The sequence below is a fragment of the Propithecus coquereli genome, unplaced genomic scaffold (assembly GCF_000956105.1).
Source record: "Propithecus coquereli isolate 6110/MARCELLA unplaced genomic scaffold, Pcoq_1.0 Scaffold166, whole genome shotgun sequence".
NCBI lineage: Eukaryota > Metazoa > Chordata > Mammalia > Primates > Indriidae > Propithecus > Propithecus coquereli.
This window is the reverse complement of record NW_012141191.1, coordinates 5,250,846-5,276,161: the sequence shown is the minus strand read 5'-3', so window position 1 is coordinate 5,276,161 and position 25,316 is coordinate 5,250,846. Positions and strand designations below refer to the sequence as shown.

General features: G+C 42.1%; 1 protein-coding gene across 1 annotated transcript in view; it reads right to left on the bottom strand.

Annotated features, from left to right (window-relative positions):
* KANK1 (KN motif and ankyrin repeat domains 1) overlaps positions 1 to 25,316 on the bottom strand; it is a 65,372-nt gene that overhangs the window by 24,884 nt on the left and 15,172 nt on the right. Inside the window, exon 2 of the mRNA XM_012641620.1 lies at positions 10,246 to 12,897. Within this exon, the coding sequence (XP_012497074.1) occupies positions 10,246 to 12,897 (2,652 nt within the window). The remainder of the gene's footprint in view (positions 1 to 10,245; positions 12,898 to 25,316) is intronic.

Sequence of the window (25,316 nt, the reverse complement as noted above, 5' to 3'; positions counted from 1 at the left end):
AGCTTCAAATCCTGGGCTCAAAAGATCCTCCTGCCTCAGCCTCCCAAGTAGCTGAGACTATAGGTGCTCACCACCACACCCAGCTAATTTTTCTATTTTTTTTTGGTAGAGACGAGGTCTCACTCTTGCCCAGGCTTATCTTCAACTCCTGGCCTCAAGAGATCCTTCTACCTTGACCTCCCCTGCAAAATGTTAGGATTACAGGTGTGAGCTGGTATGCCTGGCTAACACTGCTTTTCTAAGGCTAAAGACTCATAGGTTGCTATTTTTTTTCTTTTTATGTCCCTATTATTTCCTAAATTATGCATTATAAATACGTTAAAAACAAAAATTAAAAATTTAAATCTACTTACAATAATGTTATAAGAATTTGATCAAAACTTTATCCCTTTTAAAATAAAGCTTTGAAATCTCTTAGATCCTTAGAAGAAAAGCAATTTAAGTACTGATTGCATGTATTTGGAAGCAATCTGAAGGAAATGCAGCAATGCCAAGCCCTGATACCATTTTCTTCCAGGTCTATTGTTCATAAGAATCACCTGGATGTTTTGCTAAAATGCAGATTCCCAGGAACTTGCTGCTAGAAAATCATTCTGTAGGTCTGGGATGGGGGCCCAGTGATGGACATTTCTGACATTCCCCACCCATAAGAGTCATTGATGCAAGTGGCCAACTTTGAAAATTACTGGTTTAAAACAACACTGTAATGAAAGAGTGAGGGTTGGCAAAATATTCAAAGTGAGGCATTAGAGATCATCTAAATTTTAATTCTCATATTTCCAGGTAAGAATTCTGAAGGCCAGCTAGGTTCAGTGACTTGCCTGAGGCCAGAGCTGGATTATAACTCAAATTTCCTAATTCTATGAACAGTCCTTTGTCTACTCATCAACAGCACAATGCTTCCTCCTCTAGTCTAGGGTCAGGGGGTGCTCTCCAGGTGATTCCTTCACAAATCCAGCTTCCTCCTTGATGCGCGCGCACACACACACGCACGCACGCATGCACGCACGCACACACACACACACACACACACACACACACACACACACACACACGATACTGAATGCAGCCCTCTAAACAATGTTTAATGCCCCCATGAGCTGATGTGCCCCCTAATTGTAAATATAAAATGTTTAATGTGCTGCTGACTTGACTTTAAGCAGAGTAAACAAAGCAGGGCATTTATCATCATTTCTTTTTCTCTTAAATCCACTCATCTTTACTTTGAAATTACTGTAGTAACCTCCAAAAAATCCTACTAGTTAATCCCTGAGTGCCAAAACATTCTTCCTAGAGAAATACTTTCACTAAGCATTTTCCTATTCAAGAACCGACAATGGCTTTTTAAATGCAAACACATTAACAGTTTTTATTACTGAAACCGTAAACATGTACAAAAGTAGACAACAGTATAATTAACTCCCGTGTTCCTATCACTAGCTTTGATAACGATCAGAGAGATATCTGGTTTCCTTGAAAGTTCCTCCACACACACACACTCACAGATTATTCTGAAGCAAAAGCCAGAGAGCCCACCATTTTCATTCATAAACATTTTGGTATATGCCCCTAGGAGAAAAAACTCTTTAAAAAAACAAGCAAACCATTAAGGCTAAAACTATCAAACCTAAAAAAAAAATTTGAATTTCTCCAATGGTTTCTTTAAAAAAATTTTTATAAGGTGTTTGAATCAGAATCCCAGCCATGTATTTCCATTGGTTGTTACAGTTTGAGTCTTTTAATCCTTAGATTGTCTACCTTTCTTTTTAAATATGACTTTTAAAAATATTTTTAAATTGAGGTATAATATACAATACAGATTTTAAGTGTAAGTTGGATGAGTTTGGGTAAATATATATGCCTGTGTAACCACCTAACAGAGATACAGAGCATCATTTCTCAACCCAGTAACTACCCTGCCCCCAACCACATTTCCAGATAATTTCACCAGGGAGTACCTGGCACTACAATTCTTCTCACCATAGCTTAGTTTTATATACTAGGGCTTTTTAAAGTTTCTCCAATGAAGGTCCAACCTCTCATTGTAGGCATCCAAGGGTCCTTCATAATGAATGTCTTGGCTTCATCTTGCCTGTGGGAATTTTACCAATCACTCCCTCAACTCAGTTCACTCTGTTCAAAGTGTTCTTATGACTTAACTACTCCCAACCCTGTGCTCTTCTTCTTTAGTAGGTTGTTCTATAGGCCTGGAATTTCACCATCTTTTACCAGTTAAATCCTAACCATACTCTTTTCAAGGTTTGCCCAAATTCTATTTCCCCTGTAGTTTTTTTCCTAAAACACCATTCCATAGAGGGTTTTTTGGTTGGTTTTCTTGGTTTTTTTCAGACAGTCTCACTCTGTTGCCTGGGCTAGAGAGCCATGGTGTCAGCCTAGCTTACAGCAACCTCAAACTCCTGGGCTCAAGTGGTCCTCCTGCCTCAGCCTCCCAAGTAGCTGGGACTACAGGCATGTGCCACCACACCTGGCTAATTTTTCCTATTTTTAGTGGAGACAGGGTCTGTGTCTTGCTCAGGCTGGTTTCGAACTCCTGACCTCAAGCTATCGTCCCACCTTGGCCTCCCAGAGTGCTAGGATTACAGGCATGAGCCACCACCACACCCGGCCCACAGAGATCTCTTTTATTCTATCATTGTCCTATGGCACATACTGTTCATACTAACATATGCCCTGTCTCTCTCTTTTCAGTTTCACGTGTGTCTCTTCAATGAGAATGTAAACTCCTTGAGTCCATTCATGCTATGTTCCTATTGGTGGCCTCTCCAGTGCTTAGAATAGTGCTGGGTAATAGAAAGCCTTTTACAAGTGTCCATGTAATTCAATTTAAAGTCATGAAGATTATGTTGAGGCTAACTACTAAAGCAGAGAACAGCATCAGACGCTAAACTAACTTTCATTTGTCAAATCAGAGGGAATTTGTCACCTGTATTGCCAGAAAATGTTTTTTGAATGGTGCTGAAACTCTGGTTGGTCTTGAATGGCCCATAAAGAATTACCTGAATTTGACAAGGATCCATCTGTAGTTGCAGGCACCACATAGGATAACACATGCACCAGCACTAACTCTAACAAATGACTGTTGTGCTTGAGCAAAACAAAAAAGGTGCAGCCAGGAAAGACAAAATTAAAGAGGCCAACGAAGCAAAATTCAGTGGTCTCAGCCCTGGCTGCCCTTTAGCCTCACCTGAATTAAGGATGGGCTTTTACACTATATAGATACAATAAAGTACACTATCTGCAGGTTGGCCCAGGCATCAGGTTTTTTTGTTTTGTTTTGTTTTGTTTTTTAAACCTCTACCCAGATGATTCTACTGTGAAGCCAGGATTAGGAACCACTGAATTAAATTAACCAATATAAAAATTATCTGCTGAAAATAAGATTTTAGATTCCTCTCTGGTTTCAACCCAGCAACTTAGATTCATGTGAATTCTGAAGGCTTACTAGTGGTTTAATTAACAGCCCTGGACCACTAACAGAAGTCTATGAAGAACAGAACAGTAAATCCTACCTAAGCAATAGAGATAAAACAACAGGAGCAATTACAAAATGCTTTCAGAATTCTGGCACTCTGGTCTAGAGCCTCAAAATTCCTACAGGTGACAGTGGTTAACAGAGGCACAACTGGGGAGTGGGCAACTGTGGAAAGTTTTTCGTCATTAACTCAAATGTGTAATAGCCATAAACACCAATAAAGCATGAGCCTCATTTTACAACTTGGCCATATCAGTAGTGACTGAAAGACAGCAAGAGACAGAAACCTTAGTGTTCTGGAAAATAAGAGCAGCTTCAATGCATTAATTCTAATTCCAAAGTGCACTTAGCATTTAATATACAGATAATCGTAACAGCTAAGGCAAACTATAATGAAAAACAAGTAACTTAAAATTAAAATTTTATTTTATGTCCTCGACGTTAGGAATGTTAAAGCAAACTGGTTTAAAGAAAAATTAAAGTGAAAACTAGAGCTGGAAGGGTTTTAAAGAGATCACCTTCTCCAGTTTACTGTCTGGTGGTTATCTATGCAGAATGGGTATTATTTGTTGGTATATAGCAATGGGTTTCTAAATTTGTTTGAAAATTTCTTTTTAAAAATATATTAAAATGGACTTTAAAAGTTGCTCTGTTCACCTATTCTAACTGTTCTGGAATGCTAATCCATATTTTTGCTAGTAATGACAAGTGCTTTCTGAAAACACAGTTATGAACAGTGTAGCCAGCTAATTAACCAAGTTGCTGTGCCAGATTTTCGACTTTGACATTCTGATTTGATTTTTAAAAAACATCTAAGATTACTTGTCAAAAAATAGGTAGGACTGAAATTTCTGATTCATCATGGGGGTCATTCAGTTATTTAGGTATTTTCCCAAGGGATAACTAAGAATTCAAAGGGATCCGAAATAATGCTTCTAGTCTTTCATTAAGAAAAAGGGCCTTGGCCAGGCTTGGTGGCTCACGCCTATAATCCTACCACTGTGGGAGGCCAAGGCAGGAGGATTGCTTGAGCTCAGGAGTTGGAGACCAGAACGAGCAAGAGCAAGAACAAACCTGTCCAAAAATAGAAAAATCAGCTGGGCGTCATGGCACATGCCTATAGTCCCAGCTACTTAGGAGGCTGAGGAAGGAGGATCTCTTGAGCCCAGGATTTGAAGTTGCAGTGAGCTATGATGACACCACTGCATTCTAGCCTGGGCCACAGAGCAAGACTGTGTCTCAAAAAAAAGAAAAAGGGTCTTGAGCATAAATTCAACCTCTAAGCCCAAATGTTGGTTTCGGGAACAGACAGTAGAGATTATTCATGAAGGATCACCTTCTTTTTTGGTACATGCTACTTTTGGGGGAAAGTATGCAGCTTTGATGGAGGAGAAAGGACAATCCCTTTCTGTTTGTAGGTTCTCCTCTCAGAACTCTGCTTGAATGCTGATGCATATGGTCACCAACATAAACAATCAACTCAGACTGGAGACAGAAACCTTAAATGGTCAGAGCTGCAGTTTAGTCATTTCCAGGGTCATTTTGATATCTTCCTGGGAATACATTAGACAGCTGTCATGACTGCATCTATAAGTGGGCACTCACTTAGAAATTAAAAAGCTAGAGTGGATTAAGAATCAGATTCTTTCTCACCACTAACCCACCCACATTTAATTACATACTATCCCAAGATTTGACCCAGAAAGCCCAAGCTGACAAGCTGCATTAAATAAAGCTGGGGTAAGAAGATGTGCTCTGTGTTCTTCCCGATATAGCTAAAGTCCTCCTCCCCATCCAAGACCTCAGAGAGCTTGACTGCAGCTGAACTTAGAACACTTTCTATTCGTACATTACTTGGTGCCTAACACATACTGCCATAGGTTCTTACATTTCTGATGCACATGTCTTGGCTTCCCAGTTGGACAGGTACAGACCCATCCATGGTCTTCAAGGTACAGACCAGTTTACATGTCTCTCTGTTGCCATCCCACATTTTTGCATATAGTTGACAATTAACGTATAGCTATCAATAGACATGATTAGAACAAACTTTAAACATCTTTCCTAATATATGACTTGCTGCTCAGAAGAATAAACAGCTGAACTCAAGGCCATTTCAGTTCTGAAAATCTAAAACTTCCAATCACCATGCTTTAGCCTGAAATAAACTGCATATTTTAGGATTCATTAAGAATAAAAGTTCAAAGTAAGCTTGCCTCATTTTCCAGAGTATATTTGCGTTTCACTAATGCCCATTTAAGGTGATAAAGCATCAGTTTAAAAGAGTAGAATTGTCAAACAAGTGTCAACTGAAGGGCTCACAAAGGTGGGGGGACAGATTTTAAATCTTTTGAAAAGATTTCCTTCAGGGCTGAAGTGTCTTTTCCCAAGGTAACAGATGACCTAGGTCTGTAATTTCAAGCTTTCTGAGGGTCAACGATCCCTTTTGAGAATCAGGTGAAAATTATGCACTTTCTTCACAAAAAGCACATGAAGCCACAGATGCCAGATTAAGAAGCTCTGCTCTAGGGTAATGTATTCCAACATTTCCCTGAAGTAGGACTGGGTATGCCTATTGGGTGGTGGTAGGAAACCCATGAATTTTAGAAAAAAAGTTCCCCAGCTGAATCTGATGGGCAGCCTGGGGAAGAGCGATTTTTATACAAGAATAATCTTGCTGAAAAGGACTCTAAGAGAAAAATCTAATCCAACCCTATCACTCGACACAGGAGGCCCTGGAAGCCCAGATTCTCCCAAGTTACCTGCATACCCAGTACCAGAAATTAGCTCTTCTGATTTGGGTTCAGTAGGCCTTCACTACCGCATGCTGTCATATTCTGCAGGGTTCCAGAAACCCTTACTTTGAGTTAGTTTAATGCTCTTGTAGCACTTATTTTTTTAAAGGTGATAAAAACCAGGTACTAGGATAAGTAAATGATATATTATTTGAACAAGGAGAAAACTAACCCCAAATGGTATTTTGTAACTACTTTATTTCCTTGCTTTTGCTTTGGCTCAGATCTGTCTAAAAACTCACTTTCACTGTTGTAGGGATGACTTTAAGTTTATAGACTTTTTAACAAACCCAAGATAACTAAGAGTGCAAATAAGGAAACTGATTTTTAAAAGCAGTTGAGTATGAGAGATTAATTTTCTATAAATCATGTGGCAGGCAGCTAGATTCCACTTTATAGTTTTGTTTGCATTTGGTCAGAGACAGTCATGTATTTTTAGAGTATTTGTAACTCCTAGTCGTTTGTCTGGAATTTCTCTCTCCTCCTCCCTTTCTCCAGAATGAAAAAAAAACCCAAAGCATCATTAACCCATTCCTCAAACCAAAACGATCCAATCGATTTACAAGAATAATAAACATTTTCCCCAAGGCTTTTGTTACAACAGAAACTTACTTCCTCTTAACTTTTTAATTCCATGAAAGAAAATATTAAATACATTAAACTCAAACTACCAGGAATTAAAATATACTTTACAGAACCTTTGGTCACCATCAGATCCTAGCTGCATCAAAACCAAGACATTGTCTCTCAAAACCTGGAAAAATGTCTATGATTTTTTAGGTAAAAAAATACATAGGCAGACTATGTATGATTCAAATTTTGCTATTAGAAAGTATGTTTCTAAAATACAGGCCTGCAGGCATGCACACCTGTACATGCCAAGCACACAGGGGCTACCATTGGGGCACGTGAGGAAGGCTTTTATTCTTTATTGTATGTGCTTTTGAACTATTAATTTGTTATGAGAGCATACTCTAGTTGTAATTTTAAGAAACTAGAGTGTAAGGCATTTTTATGCTGCTAAAAATAATGTTTTTGCATACTAACAAGTGACACCATCATCAAATTTCAACTGTGGGAAAAATGAACAATATGGATTGGGCACTAATACACTTTGTTTTGAGCTTTAACAGTGATTCTGAATGACTCTGGACTGCAAATTTCTTGTAGCTATTTCATGTTTTCCCATTTTTATCTATACATTTATCTTGATAAAACTGTTAGTTGGAGAAGCATAATAATGGCGGTGGGGGTGGGAGGGGCTATTAGCCAGAATGATCAAGATAAAAATTTGGGTTGAAAACAAAAGACCATTTGTACAATTTTTGTTTAGCAATTTGTTCTATTAATATATCTACATTTCCATTTCTGGAAGTACTCAATAACAACAGCCAGCTTTTACTGAGCATTTATCCTCTGTGCTGCAGACTACTCCAAATGCTTTACTCCAGTTGACTCACTGAATCTTCATTACAACCCTGTGAGGGAACAAAGACAACTTATCCTAGTGGCAAAGACTCTGAACCCACACTGGCTTCAGAGCTCAAATTAACAACTTCTTTAATTTAGAGTACAGCATTAGGTTCATATAAGTGATTATTTATATGCTCTTTTGGTAGGTGTCAAACCCAAATTCCCTATTATTTGGGGAAGAAAGTTTGAAATGAATACCTTTCTATGCTCCGGTATACCTTTTGGTACAGAAATGCATTCGGGACCGTGTGTGAGCAACATTCTACCTTGTACGGTGTGCACAGGAATCCACAGGGCACTGTGGTCTGCGCGACTTGCAGGTGCTGAGATCTCTACTTCACTATTTCAAGCTTAATTTTCAGTCCATGTAACAAATACCAGATAACAAAAATTGAATACTCTGGGTTGATTTCCTAACCTAACTCTTCCTCATTAGGACTTTAAAGCAAAATGGTTAAAATGCAAATGTGACGTGAATTACAGAATTAAAGTTGTTCTTCTGTGCTCTGAGAGGGGTTGCCACTACGACTAAATAAGTGCTACTAAAAATATTTGTTCTTTTGTTCACAAATACTGTCGGTCTTCTGTATTTTAGCTGATTAATTAGGTTTTTGGCTGCAGGGTCAGATGTAAACAGTGATGTGTGGAATGTCAGCGTGACTGGAAATAGACCAAAAACCACTGTAACACAGCCAGACCAAACTTGCCCCCTGGTCTCCATGCTCAGGGGGGTCAAGCAAATTACTCCAATGTTACAGCTGAATATTTTTGGCAAGAATGTGAAACAGAAACCCTAGTTTGGGGAGGAGGGAGGAAGGCTGGAAAGAAAATGCTTTTATAATGGGTGATCCACTGTGTCATCTATGTCTGGAGGTATTTAAGAATTTTATTTTGATTTCAACATCTGACATCATGATTTTAAAAGGATGTGGAAGCAGACATGGTATTAATTACTTCAGACTTTGCTTCAGTCCACATATTTTAATCCTGTTTATGCTAAAATGACTCCCCTGTGCATTTATTAGATTCCTTGGATTCTAAAATGCAAAAACCCACACATCAGCTGTCATGTTCATTTTTTTCTTCCACAACAAATTGTCCCACAGCACAGATACTATAAGCTAATAGTAATTCAGGTTTGAAAGTGGAAACCCAGGAAGATATAAAAATATCTACTTCAGTTCATTTTAATCATTGCCCTTTCAGGTTATAAAGGGAAAAAGACTGAAATTTTTGTGGATAGATTACTTGAATCTATATTGCACATAAAATTAATTTAACGCATACCCTTCCCCAGGTCATATGGGTTCACGAGGACTGGACAGCCAGGAATGTAAGCCCGGGAGTGTGGCCCCAGGCCTGGGAGCATATATAATGCACTGTGAGACACACAGTGCAGCTGATAACAAGGGAATTCATTTTAGTGAGGCTCATAGGGAAATATTATATGTCATAAAATAGTCCAGGGTAATTTCTCAATTATTACCTTCAATTTAAAGAAAAGCAAGGGTGAGCAGGAATCCCAATGAATAAGGGAAAGAATGAGAAAGACAAAATTATAAGCACTTATCAAAATCAACAGTGGGAAAAGATTCCCTTCTTTTGAGTTTTTACTCAAGGGTCCCTCATCAGAGAGGCTTTCTTTGACTACTTTATCTCAAACAGTCCCTACCCCTAACCACTGCCACTCGCTATTCCCATAACTAGAGTTATTTTCTTCATAGTTTTTATCACCTCCTGACATATTACAGGTCTCTTGCCCTGTGCTCTGACTAGAATGGAAGCACCATGAGGACAGGGACTCTATTTGGGTTTGTTCACTGCACTATCCTCAGAGCCTGTGCTTGAACTTGAATAGGGATTCAATCATTATTATTATTTTTAGAGACAAGGTCTCGCCATGCTGCCCAGGCTGTCCTCAAAACTCATGGGCTCAAGTGATCCTCCTGCGTTAGCCTCCCCAACAGCTGGGACTGTAAGTGTGCACCACTGCACCTGGCTAGAATGCAATAATTATTTGCTGAATTAATAAATGAAGTAATGGAATGTCTCTCCCCTCATAAAAATTTTAACTAAGAACATTTTATATCAGTATTCTTAATTGATAATATACTGGTAATTGTGGGTACAAGCAGCATAAGATTTTTTTCAGACAGTTCTGTATAAAAATAAGTAAATAACTAGAAGACAAAGAATAGGGCATCATATCAAACTAGCAGCCCCAGAAGACAACTTCTAGCCTAATTAACACTAGTTTACTTTTATCCTTAGTCCTCAGCTAGAGGCCAGTGAAGCTACCAGATAATGAGAAGCAGCAGAATTACTTATGGATTTTGATTCTTGGTTTTCATTCTACCTATTACCAATCTAAAGCTTTCTCCATTTTCTCCAAAAAATCGTTCCAGCAGTTAAAAAAATCCTTACCTCCTGGAAAGACATCCTTTCCCACCCTTCCTCATTCCCAGGTCCCAGGGTACCACCTACCTGTGATTTTACCCAGACTGGTTTTCTGGAGGTCAGGGTTCCTCAGCTCTTCGGCACTTGCAGACTTCATGACAGAGTTGATGGATGACAGGGTGCTGATGAGCTGTGAATTGAGGGAGCCAATCTGGGAGTGAGGCTCCCCAAAAGCTTCTGCCAGTTCACTATAGTTCTCAGCTAGCAGTGTTTGCTGCTCTGCCAACAGTTTCTGGATACGTTCAATGTAGTGATCCAAGCCAGTCATCATCCCAGATGGAGCCTCGGGCTGGGGGTTCTCCAGGAACTCCCCTACAGGCTGGTCCCCAACACCCACACTCCTCTTGCTGGCTGCCAGCTCCACAGCCAACTGTGGAGGCCCACAAGCTATGGTCCTCATTTTCAGACCAACCAGATAGTTGTCGTTAATATTTATCTGCCCCACGCCTGACTCTTTGGTCTTCACAGCTGATGGCCTGTCAAACCCAGCATTGCCAGTAAGCAATGTTCCAACACCAATGGACCGCATCTTGGTGGAGGAGTTGACATCCTTGACGCGACCTTCTCCTACAGCCACCGTCCGCATCTCCACTGTCTGGGTGCTGGTCTGCTTGTCCAGAGTGCTTAGGGAAGTGTTGGTGCAGGATTCTACAAGGGTGGCCATCTCAGTGTTGGTGGACTGGTTCATCTGTTCCAAAACCATACTGGTGTGCTGGCTTGTGGTATGAGGCACTGCCATGACAGCAGCTTCCACTTGGCCAACAGCCTCAGTGTTCATGCTCCGGGAGGTACACTCCTTTGGAGAGCAGACAGTCACGTCAACAGAGCAATCTCCACAACCAATAGATCGCACTTCTTTGAGATTCAAGTTTGTCTTGAGGAGTGTCAGGTCATTCACAGACTCCTCTGTGTTGCTGCCTGTTTCACAGACGCTGACTTCCACACCCACACTCTTGTCACACGAGTCCACAGACCTCCCAGTACAACGGTCATGCATTTCTACCCTCTCCTTAACAATCCACCAATTCATGGGCAGCTCGGGCCCCGAGATTTTTTCCTTACATTGAGGCTGGCAGGAGATGCCTACACTATTTGTTTGCACAGAGGTCCCAACACACATGTCCACCACATCCGTGTGACTGCCAACCATTTGGTCTTGGGTCTGCACCACTGCCTCCACCAGCTTGCTGAAAACAAGCGGCTGGGCCATCATGGCTTTGTCAACTTTTTTCCTCGATCCAGCAGCCTGAAGTTCTTGTTTTAATTTAGTCATCTCCCGGTCGTGTGTGGTTTCTTTAAGCTGTACTTCTAGGCGGTAGATCTTTTCCTTTAAAGCTTCTATGGTCTGCTGTTGCAGCTCAATTTCTTTGTCAGCCTCAGTAGTCACTCCAAGCATGGCCTCTGTCACACTGACCCCGTAATTCCTCGTTTCAATGACTGTCCCCACGGCTGCATCCTTACAGGACCTGGAACTTCTGTGGTATACAACAATGTCATTTATGTCCTCCTCAGCACCCACAGCCACAGACCGGCACTCTCCATTCTCCCTGAGCTCTGAGGAGGCCTCACAGCTGCTGTCCTGGATCTTCTGCTCCAGGGCCTGCATGTCCGCCGTGAGCTGTCGGAACTCCTTTATCCTCTGCGTGCTCTGCTCTACACTCTCAATCTCCTCTTCGTCGTAGTCAATGTACAATTCCCTGCTGCTTCTCCGGGCCCGGGAGGGCGGTTCCAGCTGGGAAGCACTCCCTGCACTGTAAGACCGCTTCCTCATGCCACAGATATCATTCTGGGATGCAGCCCTTTGGTTTTTCAGCTGGGAGGCCAACTGCCTTTTCTCCTCTTGCAAGACTGAGATCTTCACCTGGAGCACAGGGATGGTTCGCACTTGCTCCTCAAGCTCCTTCAGGCGTTTCAGGGCAATGGCCATCTGCTCACGGATGTGCTGCAGGTGCATGGGACTCACGTTAGTCACTGGGGTGGAGATCCCCGAGCTCAGGGGACTGTGGCGGATGGAGCTCCCCATGGAGGAGGTGGTGGCAGCAGCCGGGGCATAGCCACCATAATCCCCATTACCATGGAATCCATTCTGAAGCTGGTGCATGGCAGGATTGTGGTTTCCAGAACCCACAAAGGAGGGGAGGGAGCTCGTGGAGCCCATGCCTCCAAAACTGGCCAGCCTGGGCCTTCTGAACTCGCCCGGTGTCATCTGCATGGTGACTCTCTCCTGTTCCAGTCTTCTTCGAGTCTCCATCAGTGTCTTGGTTACATGAAGGTTGTGCTTTGGGAGTTGTGGTGAGGGAGGTGGCAGCTGTCGATTTTCTGGGGTGGTAAGAAAAGGGGGTGAGGTCTCCAGAGGGGCTGGTGGCCTTGGGACTGGAGTTGATGTAACTTGGCTTCTGGTTAGAAGGAAGTTGGGGCACTGCTTGTTGTCATCACTGTTGGAAGATGAGAGGGATTCGGTGGAAGTCCATACACCAGGTGTGGCCCTGGGTTCTGGGCATGGCACAGATGGCTTCCGCCTCTTCTGGATGTTAAGTTTCTTGATGGTATTTCCCTTCTGTATGTCATCCACGTATTTAAGGAAATCTAAGTCTAGTTGATAACCATAGGGTGTCTCCACAAAATATGGGTCTTTCTGTTCTTTGTCACGGTCTCTATTCAAAACGTCATCTGCTTTATCTAAGACAGAAGAGAATATTATAATAGCATGTAATACACATAATGGTAAAAACTAACATTTACGTATGTTGCAGTGCAGCAAGGTGGTTTGATTTTAAAAATTGACAGACCTATGTTTTAACTCTGAGTCTACAACCTAACAGCTAGGAGAGCAAGTTAATAAACATGTTTGAACTTCAGTTTCCCCCTCAGTAAAAATGGAAATTTCAACCCATAGGCTTAAACGAATATAATGAAATAATGATTTTAAAGAGTCAAGCACATAGTAAATCTTTACTAAGTACTTTCTTTTTAAAAGAAAGCATTAAATAAGACTTGAAAGCATTGCCAAGTAGATCATTTGTCTTCTACAGTCCCTCGAAGTATACACGGCAGACATTAAGATTCCTATTTTATAAAGTGTTACCTGAGACACAAAAAGTTAAGTCGGCAGCAGACTAACAGACTAAGCAGCAGAACCAGGTGGCCTGGGACGTGCGTTCTCCCCCTGCCATTTTTTCTGCAGACTGGGCAGCCGTTCTACATGGTGGCCAAGAATGCTGCAGTGCCTGGCCACCTCCACAAGATCACAGTTTGCCTTGACACCTCCCCTGCTGAGAAAGTTGGGGCATGGATGCTGAGTGAATAACTCTGGCAGCATGGGTACAAGAACCACTCAGAGGAGACTTCAACTCTATTTTGTGTCTTCCACTTCTCAATTTCTCTCCCCATTTAAAAACAAAACAAAACCCTCTCCCAACTAGAGGGAAAGTTTCTCCAGCTTGACTTCTTTTGGACAGAACATTCACTGTCCTGGGAATACCTTGTTTTCTATTTGTGATGAATACAAAGAGATGCAAAGGAGAATGAAAATAAGGGCAAACCTATACTCCAACCACTGGGTCATGTGGCATTGGGTAAATGCTACTTCTGGCTAAACATTTAAAAAAAGAAACACAAGAACCTTTCAAAGCACAGACCTTGCTGCTGACCTGAGCTGTGTGTTTCAAATTTAAAAGCAAGGCTGTCTTTGTTTATTTAAATTGTAGGAGCAAGTAATATGTTTTCCTAGAGCCATACTAACAAGTTCTGCATCTTTAGAGTTATGGAAGGGACCGACGGGCAATGAGTGAAAATGTAAGCCATCTGCACCCCTGCCCTGTCCTCGGTATAGAAACCCACCTGACTGCTGTCAAGGTTGAAGTAACTTCCAGCAAACCCCGCTGCTCTCTGCCCTCCCAACCCCCAACACTGCCAAGCATTTACATCTGACACTCTGAATAACCCTTTCACCTCCATCTGCCCGATTGCTTCTGAAATACTGGAAACGAAAGCACAAAAAGTAGGTTTGCCAAACAGAGAAATAAGAGTATGTATTCTTTGGGACCTAATTTTTAGCATATCAAATTGTTCTAGCTGTTAGAATGCAGGCAACAGATTTCCACTCTAAAACGTGGGAAATGAATTGTGTGAAAGAAGCGCTCAGCAGCAACTATTTTCTAGCCTAAGAATGGGAGGACCCAACAAGAGCGCTGGTGCCGGAAACCTGTGCTCATGCAAACAGAATGTCTTTCCTTCTCTTTCTCTCCTTTTTAACTTTCAACTCTACATGGAGAAGGCGCTCACTCAAATATGCAGCCAGACCTGTTTCCAGTACCATACGGTCTGAAATTCCATAAGCGAAGAGAAACGGCAGGCTGTGTGAGACGGGCAGACAGATCTTGCCGACCTGGGACCCTGTTCATTAGAGCCGGCGATTCCAAACTGGACCTCCCCCCAGACCCTGCCGGGTTGCTGGAAGGGAGCAGAGAGGCCACAGCCTTCCTCCCCGCCCCTCGCCCAGGCCACGGGGGAATTCAGCCCGCATCAACGACTCTGTGCCCACCCAGCCACCCTCCCACGCGCGCCCCCTCGGCCACTGCGCTCACCCCGTGGCCCGCTGCGCTCGCCGCCGGTGCCCGCGCCGCGCACCAGCTCCGGCCCTGCCTCGGACGCCCTCGATCCTCACCCCATAAGGAAAAGAGTTTCTGCATTTGTGTAAACTTAGCCGGGCCACGCGCAAACACCATAGGCCAACTTTTCACCAATGAAGTCTCCCTCCGGCTTGGGTGACGCCGCCCGGGCACGAGCACACTCAGCTGTTCGGCATTCCCTGTTTTCTTAAACAGGAAACCGGGATCGTTTGAAAATGTGTTCTTCACTCCAGTTTTGCCAGGAGTAAAAATAAAGCCAGCCATTTAAGCATATCCACAGAAAGGCTCTGTCTTTCCTATACCAGTCACTTCATGAAAGAGTCTGTGTTCTCCTGTGGAAACTAAGCAGCCTCAGCCCTCGGTCACCTGAGCAAGTGCAGACGCACAATCAGCCTCCCTGTTCTAAGAGTCCCCAGCAGGGCTCCCTGGTTCCACAGCCCGGCAGGAACTCTTCTCACAGCAAGCGACAAGCGGTTATCCTTCAACATTAATCTCAACTGAGCCTTTGCCGCTGATGAAAGTTTCTTAAAAAAAAAACAAACCTTTTTCCAGTTACCAAAACAGTATATGCTTGTAAAAAAAAAAAAATTCATATACAGATCATTTAAAGAAGGAAAAAAAGTCACTGATACCTCACCATGTAATGGCAAATCTTAATATTTTGGCATAACTCCTAGGTTTTTCTGTGTATTTCTTAACATAGCTACTTTTCCCACTTAAGCATTTTCAATAGGAAAGATGAACTGATTCAATGTCAGGACTCAGAACACACCAAAACACAGCCCTTTTTAGCACAAGTTGACTGGCCCATCTTTAGTTATTTCTGAAGTTCAACTTCTAGACATCACAAAAGGCATGGGTCACACTGAATTATCCCCAAGTGAACTTTGGACTTCTAACTCTAGGAATCAGGAAAAGTTAGAATTTAACCATGTTTGGCTTGATTATTTCCTCATACTGTCTAAACCAGGCTACCTAAAGAACTTATAATTCAAATTTCCTTCTCTGGCAACCAAAAAAGTGAGAAGTGTTCTGAAGGTGTCATTTTTACAGATAATTGTTCATGGTACAAATTATTCTACAATTAAATAAAAATTTCCAGTGTTATTATTTTATCTCCTGCTTTCTAGTATAACTTTATATCATATATTAACATAAATAAGGCACTTACAGGTCCCTGATTTATTTTCCCAACTTTAGCAAGACAAAAAGCTTTTTTGTCTCTCTGCGCTAGACTGTAAGCATCCTGAGAGCACCAAATTTAATTTTTAAAATTTCCTTCATTGCTACCTTCTCCCAACCACACATCAATCATCAAAATGCTGAGAACAAAGTAGATGTTTTTAAATGTTTACTGAAGGAATAAATAATTGCATATACAGTATAACATAAACTTTGAAAAACAGCTTAATACTTTGAAGACATAAGTTGTTAAGTATTGGTGTTAAGGACATGTCTTACATGATGCTCTTTCAGTAGTTATCTTTAGGTTATGAGTTATGGGTGATTTATTTTGTTCTTTATATTTTATAAATTTATAACATATCGGTATTTATCTTTTTTAAAATATTAAAAGTAGTAACTGTTTGTAAGGCAAAAGGAATATATTAAAATAAACTCTGAGAAAGTTCATTTGGGAGGGGCATGAATTAGGGTAGCCATGGCAAAGATTAGATCTTCCTTAGTGTGCATTATCCCATTCTTCTACGCTAAGAGCACTCCTTATTTTTAGATGGGCAAATATAAAGTCTATATTTCTTCAGCCTACTTTACCGTTAGTATGGCCATAAGCAGAAATGTCACGTAACAACCCCCAGAAACTTCCCTTAAAAGACACAGAAATAGTTCTTTGATCTATTTTATTTCTCTTTGTTCCTTCCTCCATCCTGCTGCCTGGAATGCAGATGTGATGACTGGAACACTAGCTGCTACTTTGTCCCATGAGCTTATACCTGGGGATGAAGGAACAATGTACTAGAAGGAATTTGGGTCTCAAAGGACTTTGTGGATCAGAGTTACTATAATATTCCTGGAGAGTCTACAGCTATACTTTTAAGCGCAAGAGAAATAAACTTCTATTTTCTTTACCTATTGTTTGTTTTGGGTCTCAGTTACTTGGAGCCAAACTGAATTTTTTTTTTTTTTTTTTTGAGATAAGGTTTCACTATGTTGTCCAGTCTGGTCTTCAACTCCAGGTTTCAAGCAATCATCCTGTCTCAGCTTCCTGAGAGCTGGAACTACAGGCACACGCCACTGCACCCAGCTGGAGCTAAACTGAATTCTATTAATAATACATATGGCAGTTTCTCTCCCCACCTTCCTGCCCCAATTAAGACCAGATCTTAATGTTACACTAAAACTTTTTATTACAAAAAAGTTGGTAAATTTAAGAATAATTAAGTATATATAAAAACAACAATTTAAAAAAATCTAAGTGGGTTACAAAGAGACTCATAAATACCTAAAAGGCCTTTTTGGACTAATAGAACTATGCTTGCTTTCATACAGCCAAAAATCCACTGGCTTTATCTGCAAATGGAATCCTGAAAGTAACAGCTTCCAATTAAATATTCTAGAATTGCAGGGCTGTCTCTGGTGTTTATAATAATTTTCTGAATGTCTGGAAATCCAGTGGTGGAGACTGCTCCCGGCACCCTCTGCCCTCATTATGTAACATTTATTGAAAGCTTAATTGGGTACAGAAAATGGTCCTATTCAGTGAAAAAAGGAGGAAGAATTTATAAGAAATGAGATATAGTCTAGCTGGGAGATGATTCCCAAACACCCTAAACATAACACTAATTGAGATCTGTTACAAAGGCATATTATCAACCAGACAGTATGACAGTATGTGAACAAGTGATCCAAACAGAATGGAGTTCACCAGGAGACGAGTTCTGAAGACAAGGTAAGTGACGATAGAGAAAAAGGAAAGAGAGCTAGGTGGTGAAGAAGGGCCTGGGCAGAGCCTGTTGGTGCAGATGAAGGAAAGGGAAGGTGAGACAAGAGGAAGGTGATGAGGACAGGAGAGGCCACCAGTCTCAGGGTTCAGAGCAGGGCAGTTTTGTTCACTTAAGCTAGGGGCTAAACGACATGAACAAAGACTGTCTTGACAACTGCATGGATGAGACTGAAGTAGGGAAAGAGATTAAATTCAAAGTGACCAGTTAAAATGTTATAATACCAAATGTGAAGTGTGAACCAAATGGAAAATGTATTTATATGTTCAACTTATATTTATATAATCAATATTGATAATAATGGCATATGAATTCATATCTACCTGCCTACTTTCTGTCTCATTCTCTCCCTACCTATGTACACTTACTATTTACCAAGCACCGTTCTAGGAGCTAAGGACACAGAACAAGGCACAAAATCTCCGATCTCACAAGGCTCAAAGGCTAGTGGGGATGGGGGTAAAATAAGGAAGGAAAAATAATAAATAAATGAAATGCAAGGCAAAGAGCCACATAAGAGGTGGCATCGCCAGAATTTATACCAGCGTGTCTAGGTAAGTGGATGGCCTAACGGTGGGCTACACCACTTCTTATGTTGGCATCTTTTCTAATCCGACCTTCTAGGAGTAGACACCAAAGGTCACAGAGTCCTTTTATCTCCTCCCTCTCCCAACCCAGTCCGTACAGTCTGCAATTTTGGGTAACCAAGCATCAATGTGACAGCATCAATTACAGACAACTCTGCAAGTCCAGACCACATTCCCATGTCTTCAGAGAGGAGGTGAAATCAATAATCTGATGGTAATTTGACTCTTCACTTATATATTCATCCCCTGTAAAACTTAGTGCTTGTGACAGGGGCACAGTTTATGGCCTCAAGAACAATGTGAAATTTCCTTGCAATTCTTCTGCATTAACGAAGTGAAATGGAGATACAAATATTTCAAAAAATCATTTCATCTAGATTCATAAAGTACTATATGATTTTAACTTTTTAATGAAACCAAACTTGCTGTCCTATAAATAATACTTGGTTTAGGAAAACATAAAAATTAATGTACTCACCAGGAAGTGGAAGATTAGATCATAGGAAATTAGTCTGGGAGTACTAACCTACTAGTAGTTGTTCTCAACTGGGGGTGTTTTGTCCCCCAGGGACATCTGGTAATGTCTGGAGACATTTATGGTTGTCACTAAGGGGTGGAGGGATGCTACTGGCATCCAGTAGAATAGAGGCCAGGGTTGCTGCTAAACATTTGACAATGCACAGGACAGCCCCTCCCTCCCCCTACAAAGAATTCTCCAGCCCAAAATGTCAACAGTGGAGAGGCTGAGAAAGCCTGTGCTGGAGTCAGTGAGTGAGCAAAAAATTCACATACAGCAACTGAGATTTTGACTATATAAGCTGTGGTCTTCAAGTCTTTCATTTCCTAGTGGGACCATAACACTATGTGCCGGCGGCAGGGTGATAAAAATGCCACTTTTGAGGAAGAAAGTACTCAATACTTTTCTACATACTCTACCACAACAAGCCATTCTTTAATATAAGTAAAAAGCACTGGAGGTATCTGAAATAATGTGTCCTGGTGGACTTTTAAATGGACAAGACTTTTATATTATTACTTTATCTATTAATTAGGACACACTGACTCCTTTGTTCTGGTTTCACTGCTGCACACTCTAGGCCCAATTACTGACCGATGGCGCCATGAAAAATAATTACACCCCATGCCACGGCTCTCACACACTGTGTGTTTTTCTTCACCAGATATTCTACCTGACTGTTGAAAGTGAGAAACTTTGCTACTTCCCATTAATGTATTGTCCCTTCTCACACGAAGCATGAAGATTTTGCCTGAAGAGCCGAGTCAGTGGAGAGAAGCACGCAATTATCACAGATTCCCACATTTGAAAGCAGCAGAGTGCAAGCATCCTGCTGCTCGAGGCCGTCAAAAAGATTCCACGTCAGCAGGAAACAAAACCAGTAGGAGGAATTCAGGTAGAGAGGCAAGTTCTCATGAAGCTAATTACTCAGAGTATGAAAGTAATTGAGTTAGCAAATCAACTTTCCCAGGGAGGGAATAGTGGTATAAAGACGACAGCAAAGTGGAACAGCGTCCCTGCGAACGGGTTTAGCAGGAAGTATCTCCTAATGACACTGTTAGCATTAAGCTCTTTTAGGCCCAAGCAGCTTCCCTCCCCACACCAAAGCTATGTGAAGAACACTGTTTGTTAGAGAACACCCAATAAAAAGGGTAGCAAGTAAGCGTTTCTTATTATGTTTTAAAAGAATGTACAACAGAATGTCTCTTGCTCTTGAATTTACCAGAGAGAGAAAGAGAAAGAGAAGGGGGTGGGGAGACAGAGGGGATGGGGTGGGGATTGAAACAGGGTCTCCCTATATTGCCCAGGCTGGTCTTGAACTCCTGGGCTCGAGTGATCCGCCCCCTTCAGCCTCCCAAGTAGCTGGACCTCCAGGTACGTACCCACCACTCCCCACCAAGCTCAGAGAGTCATTTTTAAACCTGCTCTTTTCCTTCCCAGATAAAATCCATTCATTCATTCATTCACTCATTCATTCAAATGATGGGCACCTATGAAGTGTTAGGCTTTGTTCTAAGATGCCTGAATCTCTCTTCCTATGGAGTTTATACAGCCCATCTCAATTTCACCAATGCCTCCTCCTCAGGTTATAGCAGTTTTAAATTGCTACCCAATCACTTCACACAAATAAAATATTAATAACAACATTAAAGAAAGCAAAAGTGTATGCCAGAAGCTCACAATACTAGGCCAACTGACACATCATATGTAGCATAATTGCAATTTTACAGGCTTGTTTTATTTATATGGCTAAATTATAATATGGTGTTGCTTCTTATATACCTAACTCTTTATAATTCCTTTTGGCTTCTCCCCTAAATCTTTAGATTTCCTCTCACAGCTGATCTCATCTCTACGTTTTTCACCCTGTCCCCACAGACGTTAACCTCCACGCCGTCCCTACATCGTCCATCGTCTCCCATCACTACCCCTTTCCATACCAGCTCTGTATTCCAAGTTCGCCTGCAAGGAGAATGCTGCTCTAAGGAAGATGCAGTTGTTATACTTAAAGATGGATTTATTCACTCATTCAGCAAATATTTATCAAGTGCCTATCATGGGCCAAACACTGCTAGGTGCTAAGCAAAAAAGCCTGTCTGGGTGGCACTTATGAACTACAGGAGGAGACAGAGAAGTGGTCACATAAGTAAATAACTGTAATAAACGCTGGGAGTAAAAGGCAGTCATTATGCAAGGAAAGAGCAGGGACCCCACCTGGGCTGCGGGTAGGGAGCGCTCTTCAAGGGAGCCATATTTAAGAAATCCACTGGGCAGTGTGTGGGGCAATGGGAGAAATTTGAGGCAGAGAGGAAACAGCATATGCAAAACCTGCACTTTTAAGAACTGAAAAGGGGCTCTGCAAAGCCTACAATGAGGCAGAGAGGGGACTGAGCCCCAATTCTCCAGGGCCCTGCAAGTCATGTTTTTGGGTCATCATAAGTGCATTGGTAAGCTATTGAAGGGTTTTAAACAAGAGAGTGAAATCATTAGATTTGCATTTTAAAAAGATTGCTCTGGGTAGATGCTGGAGTATGTAGTAAAATTCTCTTCAGCATCCTCTATTAGGTTTTCCATGGATTGTTTGAGTCAAGTCCTCGTGAATTTTTTTCTAGGAATCACAAATTCCTTTGCTCTGTGTGAATTTTATCTCCTCAACTAGATAATAAATGCTGGCCATGGTATTAAACTACCAGAACTTAGACACTGCCTGCATTTGGGCTAGCCTGCCTGTGACCTGTAGCCCTCGACCCCCTAATATTTAGGAGGAAACTGAGAAGGCCTGACAAATTTCAGCTACTCTGGGCTGGAGACCAGGATCAGGTCTCCGGACTTGTCTTCCAGGCTTTATCTATTACCTCATTGTGTTATTAAAAAAGAAAATATTTTTCTTTAAACCAATGGATTATTCACTGCAGAGAAAAATGGTGGGATTTCCTTCTCTGAAGGTCATTAAAGTATGACAAATCTAATCTGGGAGGGACAGATGTGGCATAAGCAATGGCAGGAAGGAAGGAGAGAGGACACTGTAGGGAACCCAGGCTGTGCCGAGATGTTAGATGCAGAATGTAGGCTTGCTCCACATTTTAAACTCTAGGATGGGAACAGCAAGGACTGAAAATGTCTGTGAAGCAAAGACAACACTGACCCTGGCAGCCAGCAAGCATCTTTGTGGACTCAGGTGAGAAAAGTGGGCAGCACACTGTTTCCAACCCTTCACGGCTTCTCTACCCATGCGGACCAGGGGCCTGACTTAGCCAACAGGGAAACTCTAAGGGAGAAGACAGAGTCTGGGGGCACTTTCAGAGTGCATATACTCTGAAAATTCAAAACTACCCACGAGGTGGTCTCCGGCAAGGTGAATTTTGGGTCAGCTTACCTCTAGAGTCACCTAACTGTTACTGTCTGCTTGCCTGCCAAGGATCCTGCTATAAGTGGCCCATACTGCCTGAGGTACCTACAACATCTAGAAATCAGGTAACACACCCTCTGCCCACTAGCTATTATTCTCAATTGTCAACACACATCACCTTAGCCAGCGTCAGGGGTCTATCTGACTCAGAAACTCTTTTGGACACCCACTGGCCAGATCTGGGATAATTTGAGAATCAAAATAATGTAATTAATAATAGTAACAAATTACAATCCAGTGAATAAACTAGGTATCTGTGAGGTCCCTTGTGCTATAATACACTAGAGTGCCAACTAATAAATATGCAAGAAATTATGGAAAAATCACCATGTAGCAAACATTGTAATAGCGGCTGATTCAGGCAGGAATCATCGCTAGATGCTAATGCTGGTGGGTAAAGATTTCCTGCCAAAGATTAGGATGTTGGTGTGGTCTCAGAATACCTCACCACAAAATAACATCAATCACAAAGGAAAAAATGGTGACTCTGTGGTGAGAAAGCTGCCAAATAACCAACCTGAAAGGTGATTAGAGTTGATGTCACATGCCCTGTAAAATGCACTGAGGAGAGCAGAGCATCGCTTCTGCAGTGTCCTGCTAGGAAGGCTGGAGTCTGGAAACACTGACGGATCCCGCTTGAAATACATCCTACAGAATGAAAGGTCTCTCCTTCTTTATTTTATTTTAATCTATCTATCTGTTTGTTTATTTACTTATTTGAAACAGGGTCTAGCTCTGTTGCCCAGGATGGAGTGGAGTGATCACAGCTTACTGCAGCCATGAAATCCTGGGCTCAAGAGATCCCCTGCCTCAGCCTCCCAAGTAGCTGGGACTACAGGTGCACGCCATCATGTCCAGCTAAATTATTTTTATTTTTTGTAGAGGTGGGGTCTCGCTTTGTTGCTCAGGCTGGGCTCAAGTGATCCTCCTGCCTCAGTCTTGCAAAGTTCTGAGATTATAGGTATAAGCCACAATGCCTGGCCTTTGAAACTTTCAAGGTCATGAAAAAAAAGGAAAGACTGAGAACTGTTTCAGACTGAAGGAAACTAAAGAGACGTAACAATTGCATGTCTACACACACACACACAAATAGAGCAAATGTGGTAAAATGTTAACCGCTGGAGAATCCAAATCTGGGTGTAGGAACTATGAGAGTTCTTTTACAAATTTTCTGTAAGCTTGAAATTATTTTAAGTCTTCCCTCCCTCTCTTCTCTGCTTCCTTCCTTCCTTCCCCTGTGCTTTGATGTCTTTAGGGTGCACAAGTGCAGTCGGCCAGTCACCAGGGAGCACAGCCAAGACCCTGCTGTTGCTCATGTTGCAAATAAAGCAGCCTGTTTTCAGGGACAGATGTCTTCGCTTTTCTGTATTACATATTCTTTGAGAACTTTTATATTTATTTAAGGTATTCCTGGAAACTTATACGGCTTCTCAATTATTATTCTTGCAGATTGATGTGCCAGGAGCTCCATTATAAAGAATGACTAAAAGCTCCTTTCTGTGGCATTAAACATCTTTAACAATTTAGCCCCAATCCAGCATCTCCCACGTTCCTCCCCACCCTGGCCCTCAACATACTGAGCAACTCTCAAGCCTAACTACATTTGCTCATTCTGTTCCCTCTACCAGCACGCTTTTCTCCATACTGTTCCATCTTAGAGGGCCAACCCAAATTTCGTCCTTTGTAAGGCCTTGCTTACTCCCAACTGCTCTGTCCCGGGAAGAACTGGTCACTTAATTCCCTCCATTCTCCTACAACACTTTGCCTGTGTATATTGACCCATATTATGGTTAGCAGGCACATGCCTGCCTGCCCCACCAGGCTGTGTTTTGGGGAAGCAGAAGTCAAGCAGTATTTATATTTGTATCCCTCAGTGCCCGGCGTGGTGCTTGGGACATGGCATGTTTAGTATCTGTTGAAATGAAAAACGCCACATCCAGGCATCTACTCATCAATAAGTATGGTGGAGGAAGAGATATAGTAATTTAAAGTAGGCACTCTTAGGCCAAAATGCCTGGGTTTGAAACCTGGTTCTGCCGCTTTCCATCTGTTGGCAAGTTAGATCATATTCCAACTGTATAGTCAGGAAAATAATAGTACCGGCACCACCGTGGTGTTGTGGGGCATGAAGAACAATGTGTCCACCATTACCACTAGTTTACTGGATCACCCTCTGCTGTTTGGCAAAACACACATCCCTGGCACCCCAGAGACAGTCTAGTACTCCTCCCTTCTACCCTGCCTCCCACCCCCAGAAGTCAGGGTTTGAGGTGTTCATGCTATTTGTTCAAGATCGAGTAGGTTTGCTAAATTCTTGGGGTCTCGTTGGTTTCTTCTTCCTAGAGTGGACGAGGGAGATGCCAGCAGAGCCCTGCAGGGGATGTGCATGTGTACGGGTGCGCTGGGGCCCAGGCAGAACGGCATGTGCCGGTTAGGTACAGGGGAGCCCTGGTCCTGCATCAATTATACACAGGAAGGACATAAAATGAAACAAAAGTAGACAAATTCCCCTCAACTTTTAAAAAGTATGTCATGGCCGAGTTAAAATATTTCCTTCTCATAATCAGAGGACAAAGGTGAGCACTGATGTTTCTGAGCACTCTCATCCCTGCCTCTCTCGAAGCCCTCGGAGCAGAGCACTCTGCTGCACACGGACCGTGCTTCAGAGCCACCCGGAGCACCTCCGTGGTGGTCGTCGAGAATGGCCAGCCTAAGTCGGGGGAAAGTACGGTTTTGTTTTCATAAAACAAGAACAGGAGCTACAATTGTCTCCTAGTTCACAGACGAGCAATGGCAGCCGGGGCCTGGAGTCGCACGATGCAGTGACAAGATCCATATGCCTACAATGAGTTCACTGGACTCTGTGATTTCCAAGGTTGCTTCCAGACTATGACTAACTGTTGACTATACTCGACACAAAATTTTGTAACATGGCACGCTGTGTGATCCAGTGAAGAAAAACCAGTTGCAGCAGATGTCAGACCAGATGAGCGC